This window comes from Budorcas taxicolor, chromosome 1 (genome assembly GCF_023091745.1).
Source record: "Budorcas taxicolor isolate Tak-1 chromosome 1, Takin1.1, whole genome shotgun sequence".
In the NCBI taxonomy this organism is placed as follows: domain Eukaryota; kingdom Metazoa; phylum Chordata; class Mammalia; order Artiodactyla; family Bovidae; genus Budorcas; species Budorcas taxicolor.
Window position 1 is genome coordinate 194,508,282 of NC_068910.1, and position 23,732 is coordinate 194,532,013.

The following is a 23,732-nucleotide window of genomic DNA, read 5'->3' on the forward strand; positions in this document are numbered from 1 at the left end:
TTCTTTACCACTGAGCCTCTGGCGAAGTTACATTTAAGTTCAGTGTCAAATCTTCAGATACCTTCTACACGTTACTATTTTGATCAGAATATTTTAGCTCCTGCAAAAGTGCTACATTAGCATGAATTAAAGTACATATTTTTCATTTTTCTCTGATGTCTCAAAATACTCTTGATAGCTTCCCTGCCGAATTAGAACTTTAATAAGCCATCAGTATTAGAACTCTGACCACTGGTCATCAAATAGGTACTGAATTTTGGAGAGTTGTCTTCATTGTGACTTTATATCTGTGTCGTACTAATGGGGGTTTACTTCCCTTTCAGAGAGCTACACAGCAGTTCTAATGACACTGGTATCGGTAGTTAGAAGGATGAAGGAAGAAGATGGAAGCAATGCAAGCCAGTTGAGGCAGTGGGCTAAAGTACCACCAAGACTTGGGTCAGTGTGTCAGAGTCAAGGCCAGAGAAAACTTTCTACATACCCATTCAGAGTAGGGTGATGGGACTGCCATCCCTGCTGCTTTAGAATTTGTCTCGTTTTACAATTCTTGCTTTATGGAAAGATAACAAATTGCACCTTGAGTCAGAGAGTCTGAGAAAGGAAGATAAACTTTACTAAGTGTTGTCATGGCCTTAATGAGAAGTTGAGTGCAAAGGGGGCCCCTGTAAGGTGGTCAGGGCTCCAAGTTTGTCCCCAGCTTGACTTCTGTCAAACTGTCTTTATGACAAGGATGTTTTTTCCTACCCATTGTGAGCATTTTATCCTCAAGACACTAAATGCTTTCATCAGTGTCTGCTTTTGAAGAGGAAGTTGTTGGACTTTTGCCCAGTTTGGCTACAAGTAGGGTAGGAAGAGATGTCGGAAAGTGAGCCAAAGTGCACTTTACCGGACCGTGTTTACCTCACATGTGCTGTGTCATGATAAGGATGGGGGGATTGGTAAAAACTGTCATGCTCCATAGCTGCCTTTTCTAGTGAAGGGTAAACTTTAAAATAGAGAAATCAATCAATAATGCAGATGTAAAGGCAGGCTATTTGTATATCATCAGGCTGTCAGCATGTAGTTTCACAATTTTGCTCCCAACCATATTTTGTTAGAACTAGGAAATAGCTTAAAGAGCCATAAAATTGAATTGCTGGTTAGAAGGAAATTCAAAAACTTTTAAATGAAACTCTCTTTTATCTGATTATTACTCACACTAACACACTGATTCATTCCCCCAACACACACACATATTTGTTTCTCTTTGGTAAAGTTCTTACATGACAGATAAAGCTCCACCTGGTCTTTCCAACACTGACCACTTCCTCTCCTCATATGCCATTTGTTCTCTACCTTGTACTTGCCTCTGTCCCTCGTGTCCTTCCTCCTCACAGAGCTCTTTCTTAGTCCTTGACATGTTCTAGTGGCACTTCTCATTCATCCAACAGTCACATGCACTTTACACATATCTGGTTTATCTGATCAGTGAGAAAAGGGACTCTCTTTTTTTGCTCACTTTTTTGTATCACCAGCAGCTAATACAATGATTGACATATAGGTGCGCTTGTATGTATTGAATCAGTGAATTCTATGTACTTTGCATTTTCTGTAGACACCAGCCTTATATTTGAAATTTACAAGGTATCTTATTCCATTTTGTATTTGTCCTAGTGATAATACAGTTTTTAGAAAACCAAAGAAAATGTTGACAGCCAAAATGAGAGGATAATACTAATATATAAAGAATTCACATAAATCTCTAAAAAAAAGTTTAAAACTATAATAAATAGACCAAATATCTGATTAACTAATTCACAAAAGAAACTCTACTTGAAATGTCTAAAAGAGACCTGAGAAAATGTTTATTTTTATTAGGGATCATATAAATGCAAATTTAAGCAAAATGCTACATACCAATTTAGCTAAAATTATTTTGTACAGGAAGCAGCCTGAGAGATCTCTTATATAGTCAGTGACTCTGTAGACTGTATTAGATTAAAAAGATAGCTTTAGAGCCACCTAGACCTAGTTTTAAGTCTTGGATCTTCTACTTTAATGGATGACTTTTTTGCAAATTAAGTTTACATTTTGCTTGTAAAACTGATAAGTAAGCAACTCACCTTAGTTATAGGAATTTTGTTGTTAACTTTGTTTAATTCATTCAGAAATACTTACTGAGTGACTGCTTTGTACACACTGTCAGGTGCTGAATATACACAGTGCATACATTATCCCTGTCTGAGAAATTTACATCCTAATGGTAGAGATAGACAATAAACAAACACATAAACAAATGTACAGGATTTTGGAGTGTTGAGGGCTATCGAGGAAAATAAAGCAGGGAAGAGACAGCAGGTAGTTTTTTGTCATATAAGATGATTTAGGAATTCTTTACTGAGACGGTGCCATTTCAGGAAAGATTTAAAAGTGGCAAGGGAATAAGCCATGTAGATGTCTTGGGGAAGAATGTTCCAGGCAGAGAAAATAACACAGATAAAGGAAGGAAAGAGTGTTGTACCTGATGTGTATGAGGAGTAGCAAGGGAGTCCGTGTAGTAAAAACAAGTGAGCAAGGGAAAGATACTAAGAGAGGGGAAGCAGGACTAGATTGAAGGTCTTGGGAGTTCCAACAAGCACGTTGGCTTACACTCAGGTCAGGTGGGTAGTGATTGCCGAAAATTGCATCAGGGGAATGACATGAATGGCTGTTTGTTGTTTAAAATCTTTTGGCCACAAAGTGCAGCATGTGGGATCTTGGTTCCCTGACCAGGGATCAACCCAACACCCCCTGCATTGGTAGCATGGAGTCTTAACCACTGGAGTGCCAGAGAAGTCCTATGGATGTATTTTAAATGGAGGCGCAGTGGTAAAGAATTTCTCCTGCCAATGCAGGGAGATGCAAGAGACATGGGTTCAGTCCCTGGGTCAGGAAGATCCCCTGTGGAAGGAAATAGCAACCCACTCCAGTATTCTTGCCTTGACAGAGGAGGCTGGTGGGCTACAGTCCATGGGGTTGCAAAGAGCTGGACATGACTGAGCATACAGCACATATTGCTGTGGGGTTTAGAACAGACTATACTGTGGAGGCAGGGAAACTAGTTAGGAAGTGTGAGTAATTGAATAGGGGTGGTGGTGACCTGAACTAGGGTGGTAGGTTAAGGAAGGGTGGAGACAAAGAACTTCTTAGACTGTATGCAATTTCAAGATAGGTAAATATTGGGAATAGAAGGAAGAATCATAGATTATGTTACGTTTGTGGCTTGAACAGTGGAAGGATGGGTTGCTGTTAACCAAGGTAATGTGTAAAGTGCTTAGCCTGCAGTGTGACACCTAGACGCTCTTCTCCAAAATTTAGGGTAAAGATGAAAGACTTTTCTTTTCTCTGATATGCTTCTGTCTACCTGCATAAATGAGTAGAATATTGCACCAGAATAATCAGGTTATAAATGATACATTTAGCTGGCACTTTGGAGTTCTATAAAGTACTCTATTTGTTGGCCAAGATATTTATACTCTAACTGAAAGTGGAACTAATATTTTTTATATGACTGATACAATAGTGACAAGGGTATCAATAGTAATAAAACTTTTTTTAAAATTCAAAGAAAAAATAACTGTCAATCTCTCAATTTATGGATACATAGACCTGTGACTCTCTATATCCCTTTTCTTCTTTTCAGGATGCTACCTTATGGCTGCTTAGCAACAGGAGACCGTTCTGGCCTCATTGAAGTTGTGAGCACCTCTGAAACAATTGCTGACATTCAGCTGAACAGTAGCAATGTTGCTGCAGCAGCAGCCTTCAACAAAGATGCCCTTCTGAACTGGCTTAAAGAATACAATTCTGGGTTCGTGTATTTTTCTTTATCATTCTTCTGAACAAACTGTCAAACAAATTACTATTGTCTCAGGTAGACTCATCAGTGTCCTAGAGGAAATATTAATATTATCTATTGCTTTATTCCTGGTTAGATCAAAATGACAAACAGGCCTTCCTAGAGTCTAACAGCAGATTGGCATTGAATTCTACTTCATCTAGATCAAATTTCAGAGCCTAGCAGTTGTTTAACAAAACTAAGAGTTTAAGTATTTAACAAGTAACGTAACTTTTTAAGTGCATGAACTTCCGTAATTATGGGAATGTATGAACCTAAGTAAATTTTCAGTAGATTTTCACAGTTGCAGTAAATGAGTTTGTCAAGTGGTCTCTCCAGTCTAAACAATATAGTGCTAGGAATTGTGTTGTGCTGTGTGTGCTTATTCGTTCAGTCATATCCAACTCTTTTAACCCCAGAGAACTGCCAGAGTCCTCTGTTCATGAGATTCTCCAGGCAAGAATACTGGAGTGAATTGACATTCCCTATTCCAGGGGATCTTCCCAGCCCTGGGATCAAACACAGGTTTCCCGCATTGCAGGCAGATGCTTTTACCACCCGAGCCACCAGGGAAGCCCAGCAATTCTGTTATTGTGTTGGACAAGCCCTAATACATAGGAAATTAAAGAATTTCCAATGAGAAGAAAACACTAAAAGTATTACTGGCTTAAGACTCTGAAGTCACACTTAAATGTTTATCATTGGCAAAATCCAAAACCTTGTATATGAGAATCAGTTTTCAGATTCTGATTTAGGGCCTTGTCCCTAAGGGGTCTGTATTAGTTGCTTCTGATTTAAATCAGTGACTTAAATGATTGGAACCTCAATACTTAACTCTTAAATATGGATTTTAGTCTTTGTTCAAAACTACAAATGGTTCCAAAGCCCAGTATCACCCAGCAAAGCTGTGGTCTCCTCTCATTACTATTCATATGAAACTGCCCCCCATCCCCACTGAAACATGAGCCCCAGGACACAGCAGTTTGAATAGCTGATTTCTAGTTATCTGGTATCTGAGCCAGCCTGCTGACTCCTCCCTGCCCTGCTCCTCTGAAAGGAAACAGAAATGTGGATTGGCTCCATCTGATATTTGGAGACGAAAATCTTTTCTTCTGTTTTTTTCTCTCATTCAGGGATGACCTGGACCGAGCCATTGAGGAGTTTACCCTATCCTGTGCCGGCTACTGTGTAGCTTCTTATGTCCTTGGGATTGGTGACAGACATAGTGATAACATCATGGTCAAAAAAACTGGCCAGGTAAGCAGCTTGCCAGAGTCTGCGAAGGACCTCAGTGATGCTGTTATATGCAGCACAATCTCTTAATGAAACTCAGATTCTTTATGATTCTCTGAGTCATGTCTTTGGCTTTTCTTTTATTTCCCACCCCTTGTTTCATATACCATCTGCTTCATTTATTGGTTTGCTTGCTTAAAGTTAGGTGATAAACATTTATTTAAATGCTTAAAGTTATTGAGGTTATTTATAAGTGACCTATTGCTTCAATATAAAAAATTGTATTTGGGGGACACATGTACCTGTGAATAGAAGAAGCAGTATTATGTAGGATGTAAAGAAAGAAAAGATTAAGAAACGGAAAAGTTGAGACAAATCCCACTTTATTTTTTTCTTTTAGAATATCAAATATAATCATCTGTGGGAGTAAGGAGAAATGGAGTGTGAGTAATATCATTTTGGGGTAGCTTAGGAACTATACCAGGTTATTTATTATAAAGAGATGAACCTTGTGTCCACACTTAAAAGAATCCCCTTAGACTACTCGTTAATCAGATTGAAAAACAAGTTTTTCTCCATTTTTTTCTTCACTCCCTTCTAATAAGATATTGAAGAATAAGAAATACATAGGGTCACAAATCAAACCTCAGTAAATTTCAGAAAATTGAAATTGTATCAAGCATCTTCTCCCAACTACAACGCTATGAGACTAGATAGCAATTACAAGTAAAAAACTGGATGAAACACAAAGACATGGAGATTAAACAACAGGTTAGTGTTATTAATTCTAAATTAACAACAGGTTACTGAAGAAATCAAAAGGGAAATAAGAAAATTTCTAGAAACAAATGACAAGGAAACCACAACAACTCAAAGCAGCAAAAGCAGTTATAAGAGGGAAGTTTATAGCAATACTATCCTACCTCAAGAAAGAAGGAAAACATCGAAGAGAGAAACCTAACTTTACACCTAAAACAACTGGGTAAAGAAGAAGAAAAATCCCCAAATTAGTAGAAGGAAAGAAATCTTAAAGATCTGAGCAGAAATAAATGAAATAGAATTGAAAGAAATAATAGTTAAGATTAATAAAACTAAAAGCTGGTTCTTTGAGAAGATAAACAATATTGACAAACCCTAAGCCAGACTCATGAATAAACAGAGAAGAATCAAATCAACAAAATTAGAAATGAAAAAGGAGAGGTTACAACAGACAATGCAGAAATACAAAGGATTATAGGAAGCTATTATAAACAACCATATGGCAATAAAATACATAACCTGGAAGAAATGGACAGGTTCTTAAAAGTTCAATTTTCCGTGAATGAACCAGGAAGAAATAGAAATTATGAAGAACCCAGTTACAAGCACTGAAATTGAAGCTGTGATCAAAAATCTCCCAAAATGCAAAAGCCCAGGACACGATGGCTTCATAGCAGAATTCAGTCGAACATTTAGAGAAGCGCTAATGCCTGTCCTTCTAAAACTTTCAAAAAATTGCACAGGAAGGAACACTTTCAAACTCATTCTAGGAGGACACCATCACTCTGATACCAAAAGCAGACAAAGACCAAAAAAAAAAAAGAAAGCTACAGACCAATATCACTAATGAACACAGATGCAAAAATCCTCAACAAACTTTTAGAAAACAGAATTCAGGAACACATCAAAAAGCTTATACACCGTGATCAAGTTGGGTTTATTGCAGGGATGTAAGGATTCTTCAACGTATGCAAATCAATCAGTATGATACACCATGTTAACAAATTGAAAGATAAAAACCATATGATCATCTCAGTAGATGCAGAAAAAGCCTTTGACAAAATTCAACTCCCATTTATTATTAAAACTCTTCAAGAAATGGTCATAGAAGGAACCTACCTCAACATAGTAAAGGCCATATATGATAAGCCTACAGCAAACGTTATTTGTAGTGGTGAAAAACTGAAAGCATTCCCCCTATGATCAGGAATAAGACAAGGGTGTCCACTTTCACCACTATTATTCAACATAGTTCTGGAAGTCCTAGCTATAGCAATCAGAGAAGAGAAAGAAATAAAAGGAATCCAGATTGGAAAAGAAGATGTAAAGCTCTCACTTTTTACAGATGACATGATACTGTACAAAGAACCCTAAAGATAGTATAAGAAAATTACTGGAGCTAATCAGTGAATTTAGCAAAATTGGAGGATATGAAATCAAAACAGAGCAGTCACTTGCATTTCTGTATATTAACAATGAAAAATCTGAAAGAGAAATTAAGGTTTCAATCCCATTCACCATTACAACAAAAAGAAATATCTAGGTATAAACTTAGCTCTAAAGAGACAAAAGAACTAACTGTATACAGAAATGACAATTTCCGAAATATACAAGCAGTTGAAACAACTCAATACCAGAAAAACAAACAACCCCATCAAAAAGTGAGGAAAAGACCTAAACAGACATTTCCCCAAATAAGACATACAGATGGCTAACAAACACATGAAAAGATGCTCAACATCGCTCATTATTAGAGAAATGCAAATGAAAACTACAATGAGATATCTCCTAACACCAGTCAGAATGGCCCTCATCCAGAAGTCTACAAACAATAAATGCTGGAAAGGCTGTGGAGAAAAGGGAACACTCTTGCACTGTTGGTGGGAATGTAAATTGATACAGCTCCTATGGAAGTTGGTATGGAGATTCCTTAAAAGTACTAGGAATAAAACCACCAAATGACCTAGCAATCCCACCCCTAGGCATATACACTGAGGAAACCAAAATTGAAAGAGACACATGTATGCCATTGTTCACTGCAGCAGTATTTACAATAGCTAGAACATGGAAACAACCTAGATGTCCATCGACAGATGAATGGATAAAGTTGTGGTTTACATACACAATGGTACGTTACTCAGCCATAAAAAGGAACGCATTTGAGTCAGTTCTAATGAGGTGGATGAACCTAGAACCTATTATGGAGGGTGAAGTGAGTCAGAAAGAGAAAGATAAATACCGTATTCTAACACATATATACAGAATTTAGAAAAATGGTACTGAAGAATTTATTTACCGGGCAGCGGTGCAGTAACAGACACAGAGAATAGACTTCTGAACATGGGGAGAGGGGAAGAGAGGGTGAGATGTATGGAAAGAGTAACATGGAATCTTACATTACCATATGTAAAATAGATAGCCAATGGGAATTTGCTGTTTGGCTCAGGAAAGGGCTCTGTATAAACCTAGAGGGATGAGATGGGGAAGGAGTTTCAATACGGAGGGGATATATGTATACCTACGGCTGATTCATGTTGAGGATTGACAGAAAACAGCACAATTTTATAAAACAATTATCCTTCAATAAAAAATAAACAATATGTAAATCCAAGATGTCAAAGATAATACGGAAAGAGGCCACAGTGGGTGAAAGACATCAGCAGATTTGGGGATGAGCAAAAGCAAAATGGAGAAATAGCAGTGACTTAGCATAGCTGAGGAAATGGCTACTTGTAGGTGGGTGTGTCACCCTAAGGAATTAGAGGCAGTGAGTGCTGCTGAAGAAGGGGAGAGGAGAAGAAGCTAAAAACAGGATTGACTGGTGGTGTATATATGGAGCAGTTAGGTACTCATGTCTCCTTCCTGACTCTAAGAAGGGCTAGACGGTTCTCCAAAGAAACCAATTCTTCTGACTCGAGGACACACAGATTCTACAGAAGCTTAAGAGTAAGTTGCCATATTAAAAATGGAGATGAAGTGATTATGTTGTCATGATAAACAGTATGACTCCCAGCCACTTCTGCTTGCTTTGCTCCAGGAACATAGCAACCAGGTGTATATTCCCACTGTCCCAAGGTGGTTCATCTCAAGAGAATCTGGTCTGTTCCAGTGAAGCTCACAGATCCTGACTGTTGAGGTCTCTCCCCAGTCATTTTACAGGGAAGCCCACTGATCAAGAATCCTACCACATCCTTAGATTTTTCATTTATCTTTCTAGTGACTCATTCTTAAATATGAATGGTCAGCCAAAGATTATTAGACGTTTATAGAAAGCCTCCACCATGAAACAGATGGAGATAGAGACCAAAAAGAAGCGAAATGAGGGGAAAAGAACTCTGGGAAAACAGAGTAACTACAGTAAACAGAGGATGATTTAAAAAGTGAAAAAACAAAAGACACTGTATCTATGAAGTAATAAGATTCTATTTTTAAAAATCAGAAAGTAGAATTTTTAGATGTTAAGAAGAACAAATAAAATTAGAATAATATAGATTAAAGATCAACTAAGATTTCTTGAACTCTTTTACTTGTAGAAAGCATAGTTCTTTAAATTCTTTATATGTTAACTCCTTCAATCATCATGATGACAACTTTACAGATTAAGTAGTAGTATCCTCATTTACAGGCGAGAACATTGATAAAACAGAGAATGACTACCAGGATTTAAATCCTGGCAGTTTGGCCCCGATTCTGTTTTTGAGGCACCATGGTATATATTGCCCTTTAATGTCCCCAAAAGGAACAAAATGCCTAATATGTAGAATAAAGATTCAGAAATGACAGGGAGTCAGTCCAGGGAGGTTTACCATCTTATCCTAAAGTTACAGAAGGAAGTAGCTCATAAGAGGAAGGGAAAGAACTTACCCAGAAAATAAAGACAGTTCCCAAAGCTGATGTTCATGAATATTCAGCCAAAAGGCCACAAAAGTTCCTTTATAGTGGATGAAAAGACCCTTACTAAGGCCATCCACCATGATACTGCAGTGCATCAGGCATAAAGGGAAGATCTTAAAACCTTCCCAGAGACACAGCAGGCTGCATACTAGGGTTCATGAGTCAGAAAGATTTGACTTCTGAATAGCAACATTGGAAACTATAGGACAGTGGAAATTAGCCTTCATAATTTTGAGTGAAAATGATTTCTAACCTAGAATTCTATACCAGACTTTCAGTATAAAAGTAGAAAAATGGTTCCAAAGCTGTGTCACCTCTGTGCCTTTTTTTCAGGAAGATGTCAGAACAAAGGTCTAAACTAGTAATTCTCAACAGGGGGTGCTTTTGCCTCAGGAAACATTTGTCAGTGCCTGAAGATGGTTCTGGTTGTCTTGACTGTAAATAGGGGTGTTCTTCAGGCATCTCTGGGTAGAGGCTAGAGATGCCGCCAGATATCTTATAGTGTATATGATAGAACCTCACAACCAAGAATTACAGGGCCCAGATGTGGTGCCAATCTTGAGAAAATCTGGTGTATACCAAAAGAGACAGTGATGTGGGACTTGAGAATCAGGGACTCCAAATAGGAGGAGAGTGAAGGGTGAGCACAGGGTGACGGTTCTGGGGCAGGCCGGGAGAACAGCCAAGCACAGACAGGAACTGACAGATTACCTGGCCATGTGGACAGCTGTTTTGAAATGATCTTTAGAATTTTAAGATTTTGTGAAAAATTAATGACCGGATCGTAAAACACTAAGAAAACAACAAAAGTTTTGTCAAGGAAAAAGATGAGCAGAAAAGGAAATGTATAGCTTCCCTGGTGGCTCAGTGGTAAAGAATCTGCCTGCCAGTGGAGGAGACATGGGCTTGACCTGATCCGGGAAGATCACACATGCTGTGGAGCAGTGAAGCCCATGAGCCACAACTATTGAGCCAGTACTCTAGAGCTCAGAAGCTGCAACTACTGAGCCCACATGCTATAACCACTGAAGCCGGCATGCCCCAGAGCTCGTTCTCCGCAACAAGAGAATCCACTGCAGTGAGAAAGAAGCCCACCACTGCAACTGGAGAAAAGCCTGTACGTCAAAGACCCAGCACAGCCAAAAATAAATAAATAAAATTGTAAAAAAAAAAAAAAAAAGGAAATGTAATAATAGTATATACCATTACCACATGACTGAACTTTGAAATATATTTACACGGTTTGAACAATATAAACACTAGACAGATAATGGAGCACAGAGGAGCCTGGTGTGCAACAGTCCATGGGGTCGGAAAGAGTCAGACACGACTTAGCAATGGAACAACAACAGTGATTTAACCATAAATTATGATATAGTTGTGCTGCATTTGAGGCATTACATCATCACAAGACAACTAAATCTTTACCTTTCACAGTAATCCAAAATTAGAAAGTAAAAAATAAGTATAAACATATTAATACTATTTAGGAAAATGGAGGCAAATATCAGGGAAAACATGTGAAAGTGTGGGAGGAAGTTACCTCTAAGTAGCACTTAAGGTGGTGAGGGAACTGGTGGGGCAGGGATGCATTCTGTTCTGGTTTGGCTCTGTATATAAAACTATTTGACTTTTTAAAATCAGACATGTTTGTGATTTGCATATATTTTTCTTTTTAAAGATTCATCTTTCCCACTGGGTATATGCAGTTTAATATCAGGGTTATTGTTAAATATAAAAGACCTATGAATATCAGAGGCACTGTTCCCAAATGATCCAAGAGTCAGTGAAAAGTGAGAAGGGGCTCATGACTTTGGATGTAGTACTTCAGGGTCTAAGACTGCTGAGACCTTGCCTTTTTATTCAGAACCCACCAGAAAAAAAAGAGGGGGTGGAAATTAAATCCCATTTGTTTTCCAGCTCTTCCACATTGACTTTGGACATATTCTTGGAAATTTCAAGTCTAAATTTGGCATTAAAAGGGAGCGAGTGCCTTTTATTCTTACTTATGATTTCATTCATGTGATTCAACAAGGAAAAACAGGAAACACAGAAAAATTTGGCCGGTGAGTATTGTCCTCGTGTCAGAGTAAACACATCTACTGTTTTCTCGAATGACCAGTTAGGCTAGCATTTCTTAGCTGAGAGATATTTAATTGGGGAGATAGTCTGCTAACAGGAGGTTTCGGGGAATTTGCCTGTGAGATCCATGTTCTGATTCAGAGAATGAAAAATAATGCTAGGAATTTGAGATAAATTACTGTTTTATTCCAATCGAATGCTGCCTTTTACCTGCATTGGAAGCTTCTCTGAAACTGTTAAGACCTTTGATATTGAAATGCTGAAAGAGACTGGCATTTTGCTGTCATTCAGTGTGAAGTATGTAAGAGAGTCAGGGTTCACAGAAAGACTTTGTAATCTTGGATCTATTCTTTGCTGTTTGATGTTTCCAAACACATTACTTAGCATCTCATCTTTGTTTCTTTATTTTCAATGGTGACAAAAATAATTAAGCTTCAGGGGTATTTTGATAATGAGAGATATGTTATATGATGTGATCAACTCATACAATAGGCTTAACAAATGATTCCTAGTATTATTTCCAGATCTGTGTGGGCTTCTGCAGAATATATTTGGGGGACATTAAAGAAATTAAGTCTCTGGAATCAGCCCACAAATCTAGAATCTAGAAATGTGGCTAGAGTTCCTTATGGAGTATAATTGCCACTTTTTTACAATTAATTTTTTATGTCTCACAGAAAAAAAAGTGTAGATTAAGTGTGACATTGTATTTTATATATTTCTGTTTAGTTTTGTTTCTGGAAAAGATATATATGGTTTCAAAGAGCTTGATTTATTTTATGTAAATTTTAGTCCTGGGACAATTTTCAAAGAAGTAAAAATTCTGGCTTGTATGGAAAGTTTCGCTATATGTCTCATTTTCATTTATGAAATATGCTGTTTTCGTTCTGATATCATACTTCTGTGATTTGCTTGCATCAACCTAAGGTTCCGCCAGTGTTGTGAGGATGCATATCTGATTTTACGCCGGCATGGGAATCTCTTCATCACGCTGTTTGCACTGATGTTGACTGCAGGGCTTCCTGAGCTCACCTCAGTCAAGGATATACAGTATCTTAAGGTATAAACCTCTTTCCTTTGTAATTTGGGTCTTGTAAACAAAGAGCTCAGCTGTATCTACCTCTTTTATCCAGACGTTCAAAGGAAATGGAATAAATCATTTACCCTTGAGTGGTGGCAGCAAGAAGCTAAATAGTTGTCTTGCAGTAATTGTAAATTCATTTCATCTACAAAAACCCTTTGGCAGAGGTCATATTATCACCATACCTTGGTGTTCATTTTCTCTCCTGTAAATGGTATTTGAATAAGAACATGGAGTACACTGTATGGCCGAGCTGGCCTTCTACAGACTTTGAGGTTTGCACCTCACTACGGAGAATATATACAATCACATTTTTCTCTTTCATTGCCAGGACTCTCTTGCCTTAGGGAAGAGTGAAGAAGAAGCACTCAAGCAGTTCAAGCAAAAATTTGATGAGGCACTCAGGGAAAGCTGGACTACTAAAGTCAATTGGATGGCCCACACAGTTCGGAAAGACTACAGATCTTAACAATCAGCCTTTGCTCCTAATGTGTTTGTTGGTTTCGTTTCGTTTTCATTTTGCACTTGCACTAAATTGAACATGACCCTGCCAGAGATGTTACAAAGGGAATGAAATCCTGGAACCCAAGAGTTAAATTAAGAATGGGGCATCCCACAGTAACCTAATCTAAATAATCCCTGACAACACCTGCTGCTTTTTGAGTGCTTCCAAGTTTCATCATGAAAACTCAACATTATGGATAATCGTTTCCTGCTGACTTTGCACGCCAAGGAATGCTACTAGAGGTTATTTTTTGTCTTTTTTTTTTTTTTAAGTATTTGGTACTTTTCTGGAAAGATGTAAATACTTCTTTTTCATATTGTGACCAAGTGTTATCACTCAGCCAACTTATCCATACCTGGGGACTAGTAGCTGTTCTTACTTTCCAAATGAGGCTTAAAAGAAAGCTTGCTTTCCTCCCTTTTTAAATTGTGTAAACTACAAATTATAATATAATTTGAAATTGATTGTTTTTCAAGAGAAATCTTTTAAACCTGTGGAAACATTAATTCTTTTGTTTATATTTATCTACCATGATAGCATCATCCCAGCCAGAATTGCTGAAAATCTGCTTGGTGAGGCAAATATAATTTATGCTGCATATATATTTATAAAATTTCTAGTGGGGGTTCTATATAAAAAGATATTATTTTGATTTTCTTCAGCCTGTGTTTTAAAGTTTTACAAAAGCAGAGCTTTTTCCTAAGTTACTTTTTAGTTAATGTGTGATCCAGTTCTTCCAGCTGCTTCTATAATGAGGCACATATTAATACAGGTTTTACATGGTATCTATGAAAGAGTTCACTTCATAGAGCATAATACTTGAGCAAATGTATCCAAGACAGAAAGAAAATGAACAGGAAACTATTTATGGAATAAACTCCAGACCTAAAATTCAGTGTTTTAGTAAAATGCCAGCTGTTCTTACTGTATTTATTAAAACTTGTAATAATGTGATTTTTCAAGAATATTAGTTCAAATTGAAATGTTTCATGCCACATGGAACTCTTTAATTTATTTGTTGAGGTACCATATATTTAGGGTGCTAGATTGCAGATGATGTTAATATGTGCAATAGGAACTACTGGTTTGAATGTGTAAATGGAGGCTCTTTCTGAGTACTGGCAACATCCAGCAAAACTACTGCTTATTCTCCAAAGACTATTGGGAGCTCTCATTCCTCAATGACATGGAAAAGAGAACTGAATGTTTGCCCTGGGACTGAGTTTTCTATAGGAATTTTATTAAAAATTGTTTAATTTTGTTGTCTTCCTTAATGTTCTCAGTCAAATAAATGGGTGAGCTGGTTTTGGTTGCTCTTGGGATGTGTGGACCTCTTCTTTATGGGCAGCACAGGCCTTTGAACTTTGGTGCTGGAACCGTCAGAAATGGTCAAGTCAGCAGACAAAGCAGCCTCAGGAGTAAGCTGAGGATCATGATCTCTTTGGTGACTTCTCTCCTTGTTTCCCGCAGTATGGGGAGGCCTCTTGGACTTTGGGAGCCTGAGACATGAAGGTGTCTTCACCAAGTTCCCATGCCTTTGGGAAGGTTCCTGAGGTCTGGAAAAATGTCCTTTCAGTTAAACTTGGTACCCAAGACCAGGCTAGTCACTCTATAGCTCTCTTCCATTAGGCAGAAGCTCAGAGCACAGTTTCTCAGAAATAACTCAGCTGATGGTGGGGGTGGAGCTCTGAACTGTCTGACCATTCAGTTCAGTTCTCGATGAACAGGGACTGTTCTAGACTTGATGAGAGTGCCAAGAATAGGACCGAAGAAGGACAGGTTTGTTTGGGGAGTCTCTGTTCTATAGCAATCCACCGTTACACACACTAGGATATGGGTCAGGGGTTTAGAAAGTGGTGAGCATTGCCATGTAGAATTGGGTACCACTGTTTCCAAAGACATCTCAGCCCATGGGTTCCTTGGTAAACATATGCTTAATCAGTGAATGTCTTCATGAGTAAGAAAGAGAAATGAACCTGCCCAGACAGTGCTGGGCCTGAGGCTGGCATGGCTCTTGACTGTCCTGCCCGCTGTCATAGGCCCCCATAGATAGCAATGGTAGCACTCTGTAGCTGCTGAGCACTCCGAGCAGGTACTCCATACACACTTGCTGACTTGCATGTCTGATTCTCGGGCTTCTCCTGAGTCAGATAGATGAACGATAGCCAACGTCCGTCGTGGGCTAGGGGTCTGGGTTGGAGGAATAGTTTCCTGCCTGGCGGCTGATTAGTCATCGCCTTGGCTCCCTGCCTTTGGTTCTTTCCCAAAACAAGGTCTTGGAAACCCTATACATTTCCATACGTGAGGACAGCGTCTGTGTCTACCCACATCTGGGATGACAAAGGATGACTGTTATTTCTGAGTATTCTCCTCATGTCTATAGTCAGACCCTGAGCTACAGAGGCTAGTATTTGCAGTCCAGCTCTGCCTCTCTGACCTTGTAATAAGGTGTTTATTTTCTTTCTCAGGGTCTGAGCTTCCTGTTTGTAGTGTGGGATTGGTAATAACTGCTGTACTCAACTCTGTGGAACAGGCTAGTTTAAGACTGAATGGAAACATGTGCTGAGTCCCAACTCAGAGGCAATCTCATTTATTTCTCTGCTTCCCCCTCCTGAAGGCCACTGAAGGGAGGAATCTCATGGAAAGCTCCAGAGCTCTGTGCATGTCTCCAGTCTTCCAGTGTCTTCTCAGTTATGCCCCGTCCAGCCTATAGCCCTGACCGTCAGCGCCAGATCTTAGCCTGAAATGCAGGGATCACTTGTCTGTAGAGGTGAAAGATTGGTCCACAAGGTGAAGAGCAGAGAGGTGCTGTGCCATGTTACCCTGACTGTTGGGGGCAAGCAGCTCTTAGGAGGGAGGGAGCAGGGGCTGCAGTTTCCTGGAGAAGTGGGCCACTGAGCTGAGTTCTTCAGGGACAGACAGGAGCTAGGTGAAGGGGTAGTGGGAAGAGCATAGTCGGCAGGGAGGTACAGCGTATATAAAGCATGATTCATGGGCATTAACCGGATCAACAATTGCTTATTTCTACCTGCCTCTTCCCCTTCCTGCACACCAGAATGCTACATCTCTTTCCAGGTAGGATCATGTCATCCTGGAGCCTCCTCCTCTTTCAGTATTGGTAGTGGTTTTATTCCCTTTTCCAATGAAGAAAAAACTGACATCACTTTCTGGGTTATTACTACATGAAAATATATAACTAATGGATTTTTGGAACTCCTGATTCCCCTTCACTTTTTACAAAACCCAGGTGTAATACTTACAAGTCTGGCCTTTCAGATCTTCTCCACCTGCTCTTCTACCATTTTTATTGTGGAAAAGGCACATACTATAAAGAACATAAAACAATAATACATATAAATAATATTAGCATATCAAGCAAACATCCAGGTCACCACCACACAGATCAAGAAACAACATTGACAAAAATCTCAGAAAGCATTCAAGTTCCCCTTCCTGGTAAAGGCTCTGCCAAGGTAATCGCCATATCTTCTTTTATGGCAATCAGGATTCTTTCTGTCAGCATTGTGATTTTAAGATTCAGCCATTAGTTGCATGCATCTCCATCCTTTATCATCACTGTATAGTATTCCATGTTATGGATACCCTATAATTTATATACCCTGTCTAGGGCACATACAGGTTGTTTCTAGTTTGAGGCTATTACAAATGATGCTGCTCTGATTATTAGAATTCATCTCTTATTTCACATGTGTATTCTTTGGATGTATATACTTAAGGTTAAAATTGATGGGTCACCGAATTATATACATCTTTATTTTTACCAAGTAATGCTAAAATGAGTGTCTGTAACAATTTATTTTCCCCTTGTACGTAATTCTTATTGCTCCCTGTTCTCTGCAACACCCACTTAACCAGCGTTTAAAGAGTTTTAGCCATTTGTGTTTATCATAAGCTAATTTGCATTTCCCTGACTAGTAATGAAATTAAATTGCTCTTTTATACCTGTTTTTAGCCATTTGGATTTTCTCCTTTGTGAAATGCCTGCTTGTGAAAGTCACTCAGTCATGTCTGACTCTGCGACTACAGTTCATGGGATTCTCCAGGCCAGAATACAGGAGTGGGTAGCCTTTCTCTTCTCCAGGGAATCTTACCAACCCAGGGATCGAACCCAGGTCTTCTACATTGCTGGCGGATTCTTTACCATCTCAGCCACAAGGGAATAAGTCCTTTATCTATTTACTTAGTTACTTGTCGTTTTGGATTTTTGTTTGGGGGAAGAATATTTTTAATATTGCTTTTTCAACTTTTGTTATGTGAAATTCTGTATATATTTTGTATACAAGCGTTATGTTTCTTCTAATAACAAAATCTTAATTGTAATGTCCAATTTATCATTATTTTCCTTCTGGTTAATATCCTTTGTATAGTATTTAAGAAATCTTTCCCCATCTCAAGGTCACGAAGATATTCATCTGGATTATCCTCTGAAAGCTTAATTTTTTTCCTAATCTGTTTTGATCTGTAATCTACTTGGAACTTCTTTTTACATATAATGTGGTGTTTTTCCTAATACCTTTCAGTTGGAAATATAATCCTCTTTCCCCACTGTTCTATATCCCTGTTGGTCATAAACTATCCGTCTACATATGCATGAGTCTGCATCTGAACTCTAGAAGATATCCAGTAGATTTCATTTTCCTAATTTTATTTTACTTTATCATTAAACTCATGCATGGTATTTAATATGTGCTGGGCATACATCTAAACTATATATATTTATATATATATAATATTTATATATATAGTTATATATTTAATCTTTTTAACAGTCACGTGATAATTCTTTCCTATTTTACAAGTGACAGAATGCACAGTCACTAAGTAGGAAGCAGTATTCAAATTCAGGGAGTCTGTCTTAAGTGCCCTTTACTCACAGTTATCTGTGATGCCTCAGTATACATTTCAGAATATACTTGTTGAGATGCCCCAAATATGAAAATTTTAAATGGAGTTGCACTAACTTAGGTTGAGGTAAATTGACATCTTCAGAATATTGACTCTTACAGTCCATGACAATGGAGTATCTATCCACAGTGATTTGACTAGAGGTAATATCATCACCTTGGAACTGAGCAGAATGCAAATTCTTGACCCCCACCCCAAAACTTGATCAGAAATTTGAGAGTTGGAATCCAGCAACCTGTGTTTTAGTAGTTTTAACTAAAGTTTCAGAGCAATCAATAGATACTGATGTTTCTATTTAGCAGACATTAACATTCTTATTAACCATTTATAGAAGTCATTTTGATTTTGTATATATCGTGCAGATGATTAGTAGCTTTATTTCTTCTTTTCCATTCCCTTCAGCATTTTATTTCTTTTTCTTGCCCTTCTGCACTGGTTAGGAGTTCCAACAAAAGATGAATAGAAGCAGTATTTAACCTTTTGCTGATCTCAAACGGAAAATCTTCAATAGGTATGGTGTTTACTTTGGAATCTGGATCTTTTATCAGGTTAAGGAAGCATGCTTCAGTTCCCACAGGACTTGTTTCAAAAATCATGAAGAATGCTGAATATTAGGAAGTTATTTTTCTACATTTTACAAAAATGATTAAATAATTGTTCTCATTTGGTGAGTTATATCACTGTGTGCCAGCTAGTTGCTCAGTTGTATCCAATTCTTTGAAACCCCAAGAACTGTAGCCTGCCATGTTCTTCCGTCTATGAGATTTCCCCGGACCCAAATAATGGAGTGAGTTGCCATTTCCTCCTCCAGAGGATTTTCCCAACAGAAATCAAACCCACATCTCCTACTTTTTACGACTGAGCCACTTGAGAAACACTGAGTTATATTGATTGATGTTCATATATTTAACCAAATACTTACATTTCTGGAATGAGCCCGAATTGATTGTGATGTATAATTTAAAAAAATATATATTCCTGGATTTTATTTGCTAATAATTCATTTGAGATTTCTGTATCTATTTTTATCAGTTGTATTGGCCTATAAATTTTTTTTAAGGTCTGTTTCAGCTTTTGTCATTAACTTTTTGATGACCTTACAACACAAGTAAGGTTTGCATTATTTCTTAAATGGTTAATAGAACCTTGGTAATGACCTTATGTCTGATGTTTCTCTGAGATACGGATTTAGTTTAATAGCTAGAAGAGTATTTAGATTATAAAAGTATGTTTTGAAGAGTTGTGATTTTCTAGGCATGTGTCCGTTTCACCTACCGTTTAAAACATTTTTATAAAATAATCCATATGTTAAGAGTTTATTAATGTTGCAGGATTGATAGTGATATCCTCTTTTCATTCTTGGTCTTGGTTAGTGCCTTCTCTGTTTTCTCAGTTACTTTCATTAGAAGTTTTTCAATTCTTACAAAAATCAGTTTTTGGCTTTTTTTGAGCCTCTGTTGTACATTTGTTTTCTACTCTCCTTTTATCCTTATTATTTCCTTCTTTGTAGTTTGTTTAGGTTTATTTTGCTATTATTCCTCTTCTACATCTTTATAAGAAGGTTGCTTAGCTGATCAGTTTTAGCTTTTATGATAACAATCTTTATCTGCATCCAATAAATTTTGATACAAAGACTTTTCATCACAATTCAATGGAAAATATTTCCAAAATTATCATTTTGGTGTCTTTGTGACCTGCAGGTTACTTTGAAGTATATTTATTTCCAAATGCACATGGATTTTATTATTATCATTTTGTTACTGATATCTAGATTGGATGGCATTCATACAACATGAGTTTAAATTCTTTCAAAATTGTGAAAGTTTTTTTATGACACAATATTGTCATTATGACATGTCAAATTTCATAAATGTTCAGTGTGCACGTGAAAAAAATCCCTATTTAAGTTATTAGATCAACTGCTTTATATATGTTCATTAGAACTATTCTGCTATTAAGTTTATTGTTTAGATTTATTTATGTTTACTGAATTTTTGCCAAGCATTTATAAAAGTGGTAAGTTAAAATATCCTACTATAATTTTGAATTTGCCTATACTGGTTATGTCAATTTTTATTTTATAGTTTGAAACAATATTATTAAATGCATCCAAATTTAGAGATGATTTATTGTTGTTGTTCAGTCGCTTGGTCATATGTTACTCTTTGTTACCCCGTGGACTACAGTATGCCAGGCTTCCCTGTCCTTCACCATCTTCTGGAACTTGCTCAAACTCATGTCTGTCAAGTCAGTGATGCTATCAACCATCTGATCCTCTGTTGCCCCGTTCTTCTTCTACCTTCTATCTTTCCAAGCATCAGGGTCTTTTCCAGTGAGTCAACTCTTCGCATCAGATGGCCAAAGTTTTGGAGCATCAGCTTCAACATCAGTCCTGCCAATGAATATTCAGGACTGATTTCCTTTAGGATGGACTGGTAGGATCTCTTTGTAGTCCAAGGGGACATAAGTTGTAGGTATCACTTTGAATCATTAGTGTATAAAACCTAAGTGAGATATCAGGCTAGCTAAATATTTTAAGTAGGATTTATCCCAGGAAAGAGAGATGGTTCTGGTTTAGAAAGAAACATCAGTTAAGGTGATCACATTAATGGATGAAAGGGAAAAAAAGAACTTGCATAGCTCAATGGATATGAGAAAGTATATAGACTTATCCAGGTCTAATGTTTACTGGTACTTGTATCATCTTTCCAGACAACACAAGAACTTAGAACTCTTTAAATCTGTTTAAGTTTCTACCAACCTATATGCTGTTGTTATTGAATTTTAATCGTATATTAGTCTTAAATCCCACAAGAAAATATTATTTTATACAGCCATTGTTCATTAAATATGCAGTTAACCCTTGAACAACATGGAGGCTGTGGGGCTCCACATGGAGGCTGAATATCCCACACAATCAGAAATCTGAATGTAGCTTTAGTCACCCCTCCCTGTATAGAGTTCTGTATCCACAGAGTCAATTAACTGGATCATTTAGTAGACTTTAGTCCGAGGGCAGAATGGCTCAACTGGTAAAGAATCTGCCTGCAATGCAAGAGACCTGGGTTCAGTCTGTGGGTCAGGAAGATCCCCTGGAGAAGGGAATGGCAACCCACTCCAGTATTCTTGCCTGGAGAATTCCATGGACAGAGGAGCCTGGCAGGCTATAGTCCACAGGCTCGCCAAGAATTGGACATGATTGAGTGACTAACACTTTCACTTTCCGTATATATGGTTCTATATCCACAGATTCAGTCAACTGTGGATTCAGTCAACTGATGTATTTATTGGGGAACAAAAAGTTTGTTGTAAGTGGACCTCTGTAAGTCCAACCCATTTTGTTCAAGGGTCAACTGTATATTTTTACTATTATCTTTGGTTTTTATCTTTTTTTCCTCTGCATTTTCAAGTTTTCATCTGGGATGATTTTTCTCTTAGACCAAAGAACACCCTTTCATAGTTCTTAAAGTTTTTCTACCCTTCTTTTGTTTTCCTGCTGCACTGGGTCTTCATTGCTTTGCATGGGCTTTCTCTAGTTGTGAGTAGGCACTACTCTTCCTTGTGGTGTGCGGGCTTCTCATTGTGGTGGCTTCTCTTTTTTGAGGAGCACAGGCTCTAGGCACTTGGGCTTCAGTAGTTGCAGCAAGTGGGTTCAGTAGTTGTCACTAGCAGGCTTTAGAGTGTGGGCTCAGTAGCTGTGGCACACGGGCCTAGTTGCTCTGTGACATGTGAGATCTTCCTGGACTGGAGATCAAACCTGTGTGCCCTGCATTGGCAGGAGGATTCTTATTCACTGCACTACCAGGGAAATCCTAAGTTGTTCTCCACTTGATTAATTTGTTCAGCTTTTATTTGCCTGATTAGTAAATGGTGCTTTTGCTGGATACAGAAATTTAGCTTGGTAGTTATTTATTTCAGCAGTTTGGAGGAATTTTTCCAATGTTCTCTTATTTCTATCATTTCTGTTAAGAAGTTAACTATATTTTAATATGCATTTTTTTCCACTAGACACTTTTAAAATTTTTTATGTTTTTCTTTGGTTTTTAGCAGTTTTCCTATAATATACCGAGGGCTGGTTTTCTTCCTACTTGGTATCTGCAGATCTTCCTCAGTCTATTGCTTGCTACCTTTTTCCATTTGGAAAATTCTCTTCAAATCTACTTTTTCATAATTCTCTGTCTTTTTAGAACTCTGTTTACATGTATTTGACCTTTAACTGTATAGTCTGTATTTTAATTACTCTTCTCTGTAATCTCCTTTTTTATTTTTCTCCTAGATATTTTCTTCTCACCTATTTCCCAATTTATTATTTTTCTGATTTTGAGTTATTAATTTCATAATTATACTTTTCAGTTCTACAGTTTCTATGGTTCTTTTCAAATTTTCCTTTGCCTTTTAATATTTTTTTGTTCTCTGTGAAATTTTCAGAGTTGTCTTTTTATTACCTTGAACATTTTAAACATAATCATTTTGAGCTTTATATCTAATGAATTCTTAATCTACAAATCATATGGGTCTATTTCTATTGTTGGTTATTTCTGTTGCTGCTCATTCATATATTTTGACCAGTTTTTCAGTTGTTAGCAAGAGATTTGTCACCATTACCTTTTCCACTTTTATTCCATCCTCTACTAATTATTGTCCATTTTCATATGGCTTCTGCCTCATTTCATTGAGGCTTATTTTATTAATTTTGTCACCAAAGTGTGAGGGGGTACACTTTCTTCCACATTTCAGTCATTGCTCTTTCAAATCTTTTCCTGTTTTCATTTTTAAAATAATACTCCTAATCATAAATTAATTTCAGCATTAAAAAATATATTTATTTGCTATTTGGATTTAAATAGGCTATTAATATCCTTTATCCATTTTACAGTTAGCCCGACTTTTCTTATCGGTTTTTAAGAGCTTTTTATATATATCTTGACTCTTGTCATCTCCATTACAAGTTTCTTCCCCTAGTCTATTGTTTGTATATTGGCTTTGCTTATGGTATCCTTTACTATACAACGTTTAGATTTCTAGATAATCAAAGTTTGTCTTTTGCTTGATAGCTTTAAAATTTCCTTCCTCATTGAAGATCTCCCTTGCCTAAACGCTATAGCCCTTCAGAATTTAATCTTCCTTTTTCACTTTTCTACAACCTTGCTAGTTGATGTTACTCATTTCCATTGCATTAAATCTCTTCTATATGCTAACAATGCTCATTATATATCTCCATTCCAGATCTCTCCTCTGAGCTGGCTACAGTAATACAAATCTCACTGCCCTTCATCTTTGAAGGGTGTGCTAGATCCTAGGGGATACAGCAGTACATGATCCCTGCCTTCAGAGCTCGTTAGAGGATATAAATAGTAGGTGAAGTGGAAAGCATGACCGGGAGACTTGTTGATCTA

General features: G+C 37.5%; 1 protein-coding gene across 1 annotated transcript in view; it reads left to right on the top strand.

The window, feature by feature from the left end:
• Window positions 1–13,566, top strand: part of PIK3CB (phosphatidylinositol-4,5-bisphosphate 3-kinase catalytic subunit beta) — a 128,087-nt gene extending 114,521 nt beyond the window's left edge. The window contains exons 19-23 of the mRNA XM_052638271.1: window positions 3,662–3,829; window positions 4,990–5,113; window positions 11,663–11,808; window positions 12,752–12,884; window positions 13,237–13,566. Of these exons, the coding sequence (XP_052494231.1) occupies window positions 3,662–3,829; window positions 4,990–5,113; window positions 11,663–11,808; window positions 12,752–12,884; window positions 13,237–13,374 (709 nt within the window). The 3' untranslated portion in view covers window positions 13,375–13,566. The remainder of the gene's footprint in view (window positions 1–3,661; window positions 3,830–4,989; window positions 5,114–11,662; window positions 11,809–12,751; window positions 12,885–13,236) is intronic.
• Window positions 13,567–23,732: the final 10,166 nt, after the last annotated feature.